This window comes from Hemitrygon akajei, chromosome 5 (assembly GCF_048418815.1).
Source record: "Hemitrygon akajei chromosome 5, sHemAka1.3, whole genome shotgun sequence".
Lineage (NCBI taxonomy): Eukaryota > Metazoa > Chordata > Chondrichthyes > Myliobatiformes > Dasyatidae > Hemitrygon > Hemitrygon akajei.
Window position 1 is genome coordinate 128,488,968 of NC_133128.1, and position 13,374 is coordinate 128,502,341.

Genomic DNA, 13,374 nt, shown 5'->3' on the forward strand with positions numbered 1-13,374 from the left:
GCTCTGAGCTGAGTGGTCACAAAGCAGTAATGAAACCATCTGTCCATTTCCTGGATAAATGAGGAACTGACAAGCTGAAAATCCATCAACATGTAAATAAATTTAATATCTTTTGATTTCAGGCCAGTGGAATAGACTGTCTTTCACACCTCGAGTATTTCCACAGCGATGCAAAGAATCTTTAATAATCATACCCAAAATCCTTTCCCATCTTATTACCAAGTACACTTCACCACACTCAATTTCTGGTTCAGGTTAGTTTATTGTCATATTCAACAGGGTGCAAAGAAACTTCTTACAGCTAACTACACCAAAACAAAAACGAGAAGCTAGTAATGAAGATCCATTATGATTTGAACCAAGCTAAAGTAATATTGAAGCTATTGAGAGGACTTAGGGCAATCATCAGGCTTTTATTTTGCCTGCCTCCCCCCCCCCCCCGCCCCCCCAAGTCAGAATGACTGAAACAGAAGGCATTTGACCTGAAGGAAACTATGTTTGTCAGCCATATCTTGGATATGCTATCTAGAAAGTTACAACAGAAAACAATAGAAGTGTTCGGTGTTGTGAAAGGGAAGTCAGTAGTTATTGGCCATGTACTGCGGTTTGTTAGATAAAATGCAGTTCTTATGGAGATGAGTGTTTTTAACTGTTCTGCTGTTTCCATGGCACAGTAAGCAGCAAGAAATGCTCACACCGTCAGTAGGCACTAGTGAAGTATAACAATTTTCCAATTTATATGGCAATCTGTGCTATGAATATACCATGAGCTTACCTCAAGCAGTTGGCTGACATATTCATCTGAATTTCTGATCTATGTTTTTCTCTTTCCATTATGCAATACATTATATTTGCATTTAGAAATTACTAGAAAGTCTGTCCTGGTGCATTCTTGATCTTTCACTTACGGTTTGAAGGCATGCAGGATTAAAAAGGTTACTTCGCTCACTGCAACAGGCAGCAGGTTGTCTTGTCCCTACACCAATTCTCTCAATAAATTTTCAATCACTAAAACTAATGCTGCTCTGATCCCTGTGGAAATCGCTGCCCATACTCCAGTATGGATGATCAGAAATTCATTTCATCAGAAGTTCATCACAAAACAAATGCAGCAACAGTAGAAACCAGCGCCTGCTTGGGAATGCAAATGTAGCTCGTCCCACTCCCATCAGAGCTCTGTATATTCATTCCTGTGTTTGATTTCATGTTCAATGAAACTAGTGTTGGATCTTAAACTTTAAAAAAAACTTAGAGAACCTACTCTTTTAGCATTTGATAGAAAGAGCTATGCTTTGCAACTAAGCATCAAGGGTAATCTCTCCCATGGGGAAGATTTGTTCTTTTATGCAGCAGTGTGTTAAACGGTAGCTTTCCGCCTTCTGAGCTACTACTACAGGCAACAATTGTTATCTTTTAAACAATTGATCACTGCAGTATTCCACTCCTCACAACAATAAAGCACGAGCTGATACAACATTAATGGCAAAATTAGGAGACAAAATGACCCATTTTCTGCTCGCCATTGACTGGTGCTTTTTTGTTGGTCTGTGGGCGAAGGCAGAGAGATACTCTGGGATGATGTACTCCACTACAAGTTGGGGTGGGGACGGCGAGCAGAGAATGGAAGGGGTAAGTATCTGCACTCAGTGGGCATCAATAAGTGAGAGCTAGTCATATACAATTAGTTAAAAGTGGGAAATTAAAACTAAAGCTCACTTATCTTTTTGTGAGAGTAGGAGAAAACAACTTAGGTGAGCTTTTATTTTTATTCACCAAATACATGTAATATTAAGATATCATTTCAGAACAGGTGGCTTATCAGTAAGAATCACACATGCAATGGTCATCTACTCTGGGCATTTCCAGTCTGAGGCCAAAGTAGATGATAGATGGAAATGTTTATCAGTTTCATAACCTTTTCTGCCTCTTCATTTTTCATGCACTAGTGAACAGAGGACATCGCCAAATCAACAGGCAGCGCCTTGGACTTTGCCAGTAAATGGGCAGGACCACCCTAAAAACTTCAGGAATGATGGTTACTGTTTTACCAATTTTGCCAGTTTTCTCCCTCCACACCCATAAAAAATTCAGTCTTTTGTGGTTTCAGGCGTCTGATTTCACCACTCAACATTTCCCTTCTTTCCTCTTTCTCATTCCTGCATGAGAGTTAATATTTATACTTTGTTATTTATTTTGCACTCGTGTAAGTAATGTATAATTTATGTTGATTTAACATAAAGTGAAGATAAAATCAGAGCATATAATTAGAGCAGCGTTTAACAGTGCAAAATGGTGGGGGGAAAAGAACAGCAAAGATAAAAGCAAAACTGAACTGAAAGCAACTGAAGTCTTAAGTAGGGATTGTCCCTCGTGTGTGTTTTGTCACAACACAGAAAATACCTTTCAGCCTGTCAAGTCTAGGCCAGCTCTCTGAACATTCTCATTAGTCCCAGTCTCCCTGTAATACTATTTCTCTGTGACCTGTTCCCTCTCACATGTCTGACAAATCCATCGTAGATCTCCCGAACCCACCTACACACAAGAAACAAATTACTGTAACCAGTTAAGCTTCCTTTCGTTCTTTTCCAACCTTTTTATTAAATTTCAAATTAATAAACATAACAATATTGATAATGGTACATAGAGATCGGGATTACATTAATAACGGTTCACATATAAAAACACATATTTTAAGTAACAAATGGAGTTTAACCTCCCAATCTCAGTAATTAACCATGAAAAAGATACTTATAAAAAAAACCCTAAACTAAGAAAACTAAACTAAAAAAAACAAAGATTGGGCTGTCATATTTCATTGGTTAAAATTATAATTTGTCGTTGACTCCACTCCTCTATACAAGAACAAAAAGAATCATGAAGAAAAAGGATTCAGAAAGGGTCAACTTACATCATATGAAAATATTGAATAAAAGTTAAGCTTCCTTTGGGTTGGGGAGAAGATCTGGGTGAAATCTCTCAGAGTAGCCTCGTGACTGCAAAAATTGCCTTTACTTCCTTGTTTAAAGTAATTTTAAAATGTCTGAGCCATGCTTTAAACAAACAGTCCAAAGGTTAAAAGGACCACATTAATATGAAAAAATATCTGGCTTCTGAGTGTGCGAGAGTACCTAATCTAACATTCCCCACCACTGCTCCTCCCCATCCAGTCTTGTACATCAACTTCATGGTAGAGATGCTCATTACACGAAAACCTGTCATTTCAGTGAAGGATTGTCCACATCTTTTAAGCCAACAAAAGTGCACCATGTATAGTACTTATTTGTATTTGACTCTAAAATCAAATATGTGGCATTTCTTTTTAACTTTTCAATAACCACTTGTAAGGCTGAGGTGATAAAAGGTTTCTTTCCTCCTTCCATAATTTCACTCTAAAGAAAACACCTAAATTAAGGACTGCACTTAACCTTCATATGACAGAGACATGGAGTGCACTTACCACTGCACGCACAAAACACTAACAGGACCCATTCCTTTGAATCTGACAGACTCTGCATCATTATCTGCTTCTATAAAGTTGGAAGAGCACGATGGCTGGAGCTGCAAATACTGGCATTTCTGTGATTCACTTTACTATTGCCAGGCAGGAATATTATCCAAAACATTTTAACACCCAAGTGGCATAAAGGTTTTCAGGACAGGTGAGTGCAGATTCTAAGGAGGCTCTTAAAGGTAAGGTGTTCCAAAGCAACAAGTTGCTATAGAGAACAAGAGACCATAAGACATGGGAACAGAATTAGGCCAACGATTCTGCTCCGCCATTCCATCAAGGCTGATTTATTATCCCTCTCAACCCCACTGTCCTGCATTCTCCCTGTAGCCTTTGATGTCCTTACTAAGAATCAGAGAGCACGAACTGGAAGAACACAGAAATGTTCAAATACAGTCAAATAAAACTGTAGATGCTGGAAGTCTGAAACAAAAAAAACAAAGTTTTGGAAAAACAGCATCTGTGAAGATAGAAAGGGTTAAAGTTTCAAATACAGATGTTTTCTGACAAAGAGTCTAAGACCCGAAATGTGGTTGTCTCTCCAACCTTAGGTGCTGCCTGACTGAATTGTGTGTTAAGGGTGAGGAAAAAGTAAACTAGCAAACTTAAACTGCTGGTCAGTTTGGTAACACAGTAGCCATCATTTCTGAAGTTTTTGGGATAGTCCTGTCTATTTTCAGGAATCTGGGGGTTTGGAGCTGGATGGTCACAAAGAAAAGGAGAAGGGGAGTTTTCAGCACACTGCCTGACACACTGATCTGCCCAGTGCACGGCACAAGCTTGTGTTTGCTCTGTACATTTTACCTGAAGTTCACTCTACAACTGAATGCTCCCAAGGGATCAGTTTGGCACGGAGCGATGGATCGTTGCTGGGCACAAAGTGCTTGAGTTGCCTAGAGTATAGAAAAGAAGATAATCGCTCACAGAAGCAGGCTGTTATTAGCCTGCCCCATAAGCGTCCAGCTCACCTTGCCATCGGGGATACTTCAGCGGGTAAAAATGAAGATAAAATCACAGCTACGAACCTCAGTGAAGCATGATAAACAAGAAAAAAGGACTTCTTGAGCTAAAGTCCAAATTCTATAACTCATACCAAATGCAAGTTATTAGAAGTCACTGCCAGTGGCTCTGACTGGGTTGTAGCTGATGAACATTGGACATTGTTTTTTAAGCAGAGCCTAGTGAAATAATGCAACCCTTCCTTAAATAAACCACAATTACTCATAAACCAGAGTGTAAAATTCCTCTGTTGTCAACCACCATTTTTATTAAGAACCCTGTGATCCTCTCCATGAAGAACGACTGAAGTAGCAATTCCTTGCAGAGGAATAAGTGCTGAAAAACCAGTATCCTTCCACACAACAAAGTCAATGGAATGTCCAGCAAGTTAGCTCCAGAAGGATGCAATGAGCAAGCCAGGCTTCAGAGTGATGCTGATATCACTTCTAAACATTTAACAGCTAGTCAAAATTATTATTTTTAAACAAGTTTAATTGCCGCACTGAAAGTGAGCAACGTCCCAACGGCTTAATTCACAGACCCCTGCCTGTGCAAAAATACTGACAATTTCAGTGGCATGAAGTTACCTTTACACTGTTGAACCTGATGAAGCGAGCTTAAAAATCTTCAGAAGCACAAACCCGTTCAGCCGGACTGAAATGTTCAGCCCTGTTGAAGGCATTTTTATGCACTATGTCTGCTCTGTACCTAAGCTCTATTACACTGACAATTCAATAGGGTTCAACTAATCATTCATTCACCAAAACTACTCAGCAAAAATGCAAGACTGCATCATAGAGGGGTTTAATTAAGTATAATTTTCTGCATGTGCAACAAAAGTAGTTTTTTTGAAAAAAAAGGCTCAGCTCCTCGACACTTATTTCAAATAATTTACAAGATGGCAATGTTCTCAGAAGGCTATTGTGTTGTCAGCCAGCTGTAGATACAAGGCCATTATGCTACTTGGAACAGAGCAATTCTGTCTCATTCTGCACATTTGAAGTCTCCATCTCAGTCAAAGTCACTGAATGCTGATAGGAATCAATCTGAATATGTACTTTGTTTTTCAAACAACATGACCACTATGTGTTCTGCTTTCTTCCCCCAACCAGTGACAAATAGGTGCTTTTTTCTGTGTTTTAAGATTCAGTGACATTCATTTTTGATGCCAGTTTAAACTGTCCAACACTAGGTGTTTCTTCTCAAAATCAATCCATTCTGAATTTTTTAAAACTTTATTTACAGATACAATGGCCCTCCAGCCCAGCAACCTACATACCCTAGTCGCAGGGCAATTTACCAGTTAACCTGCTAACTCTGGAGTGTAGGGGGAAACCGGGCACCCGGAAGAAACCCACACGCACACAGGAAGAACATACAAATTTCCGTACAGAGGACACTGGAATTGAACTCCGAGCTCCAGCAGCCTGAGCTATAACAGCATCATGCTAACCACTATGTTCACCATTTTGTAGAATGTTTAAGAAATTGTAGTCCATCTCTGACACCAGAGTCTAAAATACAGGGCGTTTTCTGAATCTGTTTTTGTTTCACGTGATTTCCTGATTCTGGGACCAAAAAATATTTTTTCCCTACATACAAGGTCTAGTAAACTACATGTCAAAACATGACCCAAAGCAAATTTCCCATTCAAATGGCAGAGAACTACAAATCAGTTCTTTAGATCCTTATGCAGCCTGAAATGTCTGGTTTTGTATTTAGAATCAGTAGAATTCACAACCTGGTCAGCTATGCACACATAAAACACTAACTGTTCTATATGGAATTTATTATTACAAGATACAAGCAACTCCAATTAAATGCTGCTACTGGGAGTTGTATATTTGATAATACAGAGTGTTTTGTGTGAGCCACAAATAGTATATATATCATGCTCTGGTTCATCAGAATATTTTAAAAGGTCTGTATTTTCATTCATCCTGATGGTTGTTGTTTAGATCTGTAACAAATTATAGATGCTTAAAGAGGTTTTGATTGTTCTTATGCAAATCATTTTCTGCTGGTTTACTATTAGTATGTTACATTGAATCTGAACTTCCACTTACTCCCGTCATTAGGAAGCTCTAAAGTGCCTGTGGTATTAACACAGCCCTGAGTGTTTAAACGTCGCTCTAATCGCAGAACTTCTCAGGACAGCCTCCGAGTCTCTTTCATCTCGGATGCTTATATGTCACGGTGGAGTCTGAGGTACTAATGTGGAAATGTAATCTGATATTACCTGGGATGAGCACTGTTTGGGGAAAGCATGTCAGACTTCAAAGAGGCGTTAACATTTTGTGAGGTCGTTCAGAAGGATGGGCTTCAGCGCTGAGGAAGGACGCTGCTTTAGTTCGATTTTTGCAAGCACTCCAAGTGCCCCAAGTTAATAAAACGAGCACTTTGACAGCGGTTGTCTTCTAACAATAGGCCGCCAGAGACTTCAGAACTACATTAGGACAGATTACCACAGGCAGAAGCTTGGTGAAGTCACCTTACCCATTCCCAGGTCAATAAATGAACGTGTTTGATTAACTGCGTGTCCTCGGCGAAGGCCCTGATTATAAAACTCCTGCATCTTCAGCCGATCAGACTAAGCCTCTGCCAATCTTAAACTGCTGCGCATAACGTCTGAACATCATGCACACGGAATTAAATCTTTTCACGAGTAGCAGACTGCGCGGGAAAATAACTTAACCATGTCAGAACCAATTTGCTCTGCGAACCCTTCTTTAATTTAAACGGAAGAAAGGCTATAATTTAAAAAAAAGATAAGATAATCCTGGTTTGCACTCTGTTGGAGGATATGTGTATTTGAGATTAAATTTAAGATTAGAAGTGGTAGGATCGGTTTACAACTCTCCTCCTTCCGCAGCGATAACGTGTGACGCGCGTGTGTGTCTGAGGTGTGTGTGTGTGTGTACATGTGTATAATGTGCCTGAGCGTGTTGAACGAGTGTGTCCGTGTCTGTGTGAAAATGATTGTTATCCAAGGTCAGCTCTTTGGGGGCTGTGAAAAGACGGTTCCGTTATTTCTGCATGAGTGTAAGGTGAATGAACCGCCACAGCTGCCGTTCCTCATTCGCGGGCCATTTATTACAGGTCACTGCCACAAAGCAGTTATTTAAGAAACAATTCCACACGTCCATTACCGTATGCAGAGCAACTTCCAGGCTAAGGCAGTAAACTCACAAAGGACAAAATCTAAAAGGCTTCATTGACGAGCACGAGAGGTAAACCATGGTTTGTTGAAAGCAGTATGTTCACTTAACGGGACGTTGAGACGTGTTTGTACACAGTCGGGTGCTGGTTGTGGAGAACGGATGCGATCGCGCTCTCCTTACCGGGCAGACAGAGTGAAGAATAAATGTAGTGCAGGCGTTCAATGGGTTGGGCAGTAATTTGAAGACAAGAGAGTCTTAATTCACACACAAAAAAACTGTTCTTGTCTACACGACAATCCGGTGTGTTCTGCCTGGCTTTCCATTTTTAAAAAGAGGGCTAAAACAGCACGGGAGAAAGCGATCCAACAAGGTCGATCTTTCAGAGGGATAGTAGAGAGGCGATATTTCTACCAGTCTATATATATTTCCACAGATCAGTCACATCCTCCTTAAATACAGTCGAAATTAAATAGAAATGTAAAATTACATTTTGACTTTCTAGGAAACCAATATACAGTATCTACCGAGTGCTTAATAAAAGGAACCAGTGTTAAAAAATAATAAGCGAGAAGATAAAGCCGAATGCTCGGCCGTGCTATCGTGCTGCTGTTTTCAGAAACGCCACTTCAAAAGTCTTCACTGGAGAGACCTTGGTTACAAATAATGTCTTTAAAATGTATTGAAGGGTCGTGGAAGTTATTATAGTTTTATTTGGCAGGTACTGCTAGGTACCGGGTATTCCGTTGACGTCTCTATGATTAGTTCCAAGAAGGATTTCACCACACAGACCCGGGTTATTGAGTTCAAAATGGACCGGTTCATCTCATTCCAACTAGCCCTTTGTAACTTTCATCTCTGTTTTACCCCCCACCCCCCGTGGCTGTCAGATTTCGCGGTAAAAAAAACCTATTTTACTTGTATCATTAGTTAAGTCTCGTCAATTTCACACCTTAGTGTCTGGCCTAGTGTTTAAAAAAACAAAGAACTTTTTTTTTGGCGTTAAAAAGGGAGCATGCAATATTTTCACGGTCGCTGGCCTTTTCGTAAATGTCCGAGGGACTTTCCACGGGCAAACTCGGCAACTGACAATCAGCCTCCTCTCCAGGTGAGGGACTTCAAGCCCAACCTGCGATTCATTAAGCACAGATAGTCACTGGGAACGGATTGCAACTGTAGTGCTCACACACGATGTTGAGCAAGACGGGGCTCCAGTGAAAAACGGAGATTGTATATTAAACAGCATACGCACAGATTCATGCGCTCTTTGATATATCCACATTCACCACTCTGGAATATAAATATACTCACGCATCACACATTCTCTCTCTCACACACATACACTCTTATTCACTGAAACTCACAAACAGGCCAGAAAAATCCCACGCGCATCACTTACAAACGCATCATCTCTCTCTCTCTCTCTCTCTCTCTAAACCACACACACACACACACACACACACACACACACACACACACAGAGTGTGTGTGATGTAAAACTGCACAATGTTCAGAGTCTGATAGCCATCTACACGCTTTCTGTACAGTCCGTTTGCCGTCACCACCGCTAACAGTAACCTATACAGCGTATTTGGATCCAATTCATCTCCACAAATGAGCAACGAGTCTCGGTGTTTTTGCCGAGACCCTGCTTTTGCAAATGGGCTCTCTGCAGCAGTACCATCAACGTAGACTGGCCCTGTCAGGGACTCCCAATCTTTTTTAATGCTATAGACCAACCCCATTAAGCAAAGGGCCCGTGGACCCCGGGTAGGGGACCCTTGGCAGCAGGTTTCTTTCGTTCATTTGCGCCCTGAACATCAAGCGGTGTGAGGACAACGGCAGGCGCGTGTGCGTGAGAATATGGGGTGCTCAGCTGCTCAGATCAAAAGTCCGGAGCCCAGTCACCCAATCACCCTTCCCGCGCAATTAAGCAGTAAGCCGGTCCCACTCCGCCGGTAGGCAGCCCGCAGCGGCGCGGTGGCACTGCGCAGGCGCCTCACACCTGGCGTCCTTGGTTACCAGGAGACGGGCGTCTGTAGCAGAGTCCAAGTTCCAATCACATCAAACTCTGCATGCACAAGGGTCAGGCGCAAGGCTCAACGCTGCACCGTCTGCATTGCTATCTATCAGGTTCCATAAGACTGAGTTCAGTATTGGACTTAGTTTGCCATGCACAGGACTTAAAGGACACACAGAGAATTGCAGCACAGATTGTCCCGCTCAGCTGCAGTTTTCTCCAAGACACAGCCCTCTGGCACGGTTAAGGAGGCCGGTGCATTCCCCCCAGTCACCGAGCTCCACCGCTCCCACTGCCCAGCCTTCCGTGCACTTCCACGCTTCTCTCCGGCTGCTTGTGTTTCAGTTATTGGTGTTGGGCCGACTTCGTTAATAAATGAACGCCAGCCCGGGCGACCCCTTTCCCGGCGTATCGAGCGAGGAACGTCTTCTGTTTAACCTGTCAATTCTGGCGTTGTGTAAATAATCAAAGTTTGCCCGCGCCGAGGGACGGCGTCTCCAACCACCCAGCCCGAGCCAGCCATCCCACGCCACACATAGCGACGGTGTCTCCGTGTTTCCTGTACTGGACCGATGTGCAGTTCCGTTAAATGAAACCCCACTCTGGATGACAAGGACAGAACAGATCGTCCCAAAGCACCGTTCAATAAAGAGGCCATGTATTAGTGCGTTGTGTCTCTCATGTCTTGGAGGGAGGCCCGTTCTCCTTTTTAATAACTGTGCGGACTTATCATCCGTAACTGTTAGATGCCGGGGTGAGCGGCGAAGCTGAGAAAAGCTAATTTCTCTGCTTTAACCCATCCATCAATAACCATGCGTGTAGAAGCACCGGAGCACTCTCGGGGCACTGGGAGTTAATGACCAGCATCGATCTCCAGATAAAACAAAATGTTAAATACATCGCAGCCGGTGGTGCCGAGAAAGAGAGGGAGAGGGAGAGAGAGATGGAGCGAGAGAGTAATATAACATATTAATACGAATTTAGTCTGAATTCATCATCAAGTCTGAATATCGAAAAAATGAACTACGCACACAAACTGGGATTAGGAAAGAGACAGCGGCAGAAATATAAAACACGGGAAGGAGCGCGTGTTGTGTGTGTAGGGGAGTGTGGTTTGCTCAAGTCCAATGCTATCCAAGAGAGAGAATATTCTCTAGCAGGTAGCAACATTTCACCAGGTGAGCGCCGAGAGCGACAAAACAGGAGAGCATTGCAAGGTTACCCCAGAATGTTGAGCTTGGGGTGGCAAAGGGACTGTGTGGACGTGTGGTCACAACCCCTTGGCAAGGCACTAGCGACGAGAAGACAGAGGAAGATCTCTCGGACTGTCAGGCGCTGGACAGCGCTGCGCAATTCCTATGGATTCTAGCACAGATCGCACCCAGGACCCCGCTGACACAGGCCCGGTTAAACTGTGTAAACCGGGGTCGGGGTGGAGGTGGGGGGAGGGACAGTGGGGGAGGTGACCGGCCTAATTTGCTCCCCTCGAATCGAGGGTGGGTCCGTAGTTCGACGTAATTGGGCACTTTGTGCGTCCGGACAGTGAGTGCTTGTCCTTCTGTGCAACGGAAGGACAGCTCTGACTTCTGTCCCACCACAACTGAATTCCTTTTGACAAGAGAGGAAGGCAATAAAACAGATCGCGACGCCCATACATTCACGAACCGCTCGGCGCTAAAAGTAGTCTGATTTGAGGACAAGCCGACACTGTCTGAGGTTCATACACCTGTTGGATTGAACTTCATGCTTCCATTAAGCTAAGCTTCATTCTAATGGCCTTGGGTGAATTAACAAAACACAGCAAACCACGGCCCTTGCACCGTCAGTTCCAGAGGTCTCAGACACAGTTTGCACATTTCCCGAAATCAGGGACACATTAGTGGCATGAAACAATATTTACAAAACAGAATTATGCAAATCCGTTCACTTATAAATCGTCTATTTTTATTAAATGTTTTGACGGCTAAATGTCTCACCGGGAACTTTAGCCTTATGCAAAGCAAAGTAATAAATGTTGACCTTCCCCAACACTCTGAATGACTGGCTTGTGTTCTTGCGCGCGAAAGCACGGGCGACCAATAACATCAATTCCGGAAAAATAAGCATCCATAAAATAATTCGCTCTCACATAACTTGAAGCGTGTCTAATAATATGAGGAGCAGATTGTCTCCCTTCGTTTCCTTAATTTGCTTAATCTAAAAGTAATTCACTCAGCATCTTGTCGCCCTCTGGGCACCGCAGATCAAGTTGTCCCTGGTTCATATTTTAAACAGTGATATCAAAACGAACTCTTGCAGGCTACAAAACTCGTCGCGGATTAAAACCAATACCATATTTTAAATTTCATAAAGTATGCAAAGTACACATGCACCGAGCGGGAGATGAAGTAGTTTCCATTTTGGCTCGCACCGGGAACATTACAAGGCAGTTATTTTTCTCATGACGCACCTGTACCAAATGTGCATTTTGCAACTACAGTATGTTTACGCTCGCGTTGCATTTAACTCAAGTTGCCCAACCTAGGTCAAACACAAAGCATGTTAAGGTCCCGTTGCCAGAGGAAAATAAATAGCAGGCAGACAAAAATCGGTTCTCTGCCACATAAGAAGTCCTCACAAGCTAAAACTACATGTCAAGCTCAACTGCTTCTGAAAAGCGCAAACACGCATAATTAAGGCTTCCGCACAAAAGATTTTAAGAAGGAACAACAGCGGGGAGCTTTGGGGACAATTCAAATTGTTACAGCACTCCAGTGGCTCTTAGTAACCAAGGCGTTTGTGTGACAGAAATACTTCTACACTGACTACCATTTAAACGAGGGGGCTCGAGAGCATTAAAAATCAAAAATGACCTGAAACAAAACTTTCCTTCATCCAAGTTTACAAACAGGGCAATGTTGTGCCAATATTAGAATATACGCGCACACGCAATATACACATATAGTCTAGGCGCCAAAACACTGAGGAAAAACCTGTCACCTACCTGACTGCGAAATTATTTCCTGCACCTTCAGAGTCGCACAGAAAAAACTCGCCAAGAGTAGCGTCGCCAAATTCATTTTCTCTCAGATTTGTCTTTTTCTCTTGCAGTGGTGGGAGGTTATTTCAAGTCAGTGCTGCATAAAATTACATGACTACCAAATGTATCCTCAGAAAGTGAGCGTCTACTTTTTTCTGTTTTCTGTTTCTCTCTTTTATGTTTTGTTTGCGAGACTTTCGTAAGTTGCAGAGTGGCGTCCCTGCGCTGGGTATTTCTCTCTCTCGCTCTCTCTCTCTCCCTCCCTCTACTCTCTGCTTACTCTCACATTCCCTTTCCCTAGTACAGTGCTCGCCTGAACTGCAGGATCGCCTGCTCCCGACATGCACAGCCATTAACAAATTCGGCTACAGAACACCACTTGTCCCGCCTCTCTCTCACGCTCATTGGTTCTTCCCCATCCCTGGCACCTGCCGCCCCTCCACTGATTGGTTCTGTCAGCAACCCGGTGCTCCCGGAATGCTAGCAATGCATTCTAGGAATTGTAGTTGCTGTTTCATGCCTGCTACTTGAACGAAGAGTTACTTGTTTATTGTTAATCTGTTACTGTTTTTGCAATGATGTCTAAGTGTGTGTGAATGAGACATAACCCGAGACATGGCAAGGTTACAGTAGGGGGTCATTCTACTTCCCATGTAGTGTAAGTGTGCAA

At 42.8% G+C, this 13,374-nt stretch overlaps 1 protein-coding gene across 7 annotated transcripts in view; it reads right to left on the minus strand.

Moving 5' to 3' along the window:
* The window catches only part of LOC140728164 (receptor tyrosine-protein kinase erbB-4-like), a 943,636-nt gene extending 930,583 nt beyond the window's left edge, over positions 1-13,053 (minus strand). For 6 of the 7 annotated variants that reach the window (XM_073046457.1, XM_073046456.1, XM_073046455.1 and 3 more), the window contains exon 1: positions 12,669-13,052. In XM_073046457.1, coding sequence (XP_072902558.1) covers positions 12,669-12,744 — 76 coding nt within the window. In that variant the 5' untranslated portion in view covers positions 12,745-13,052. Of the gene's footprint in view, positions 1-12,668 lie in introns of all 7 variants that reach the window. The other variant, XM_073046453.1, reaches the window with a different exon arrangement.
* Positions 13,054-13,374: the final 321 nt, after the last annotated feature.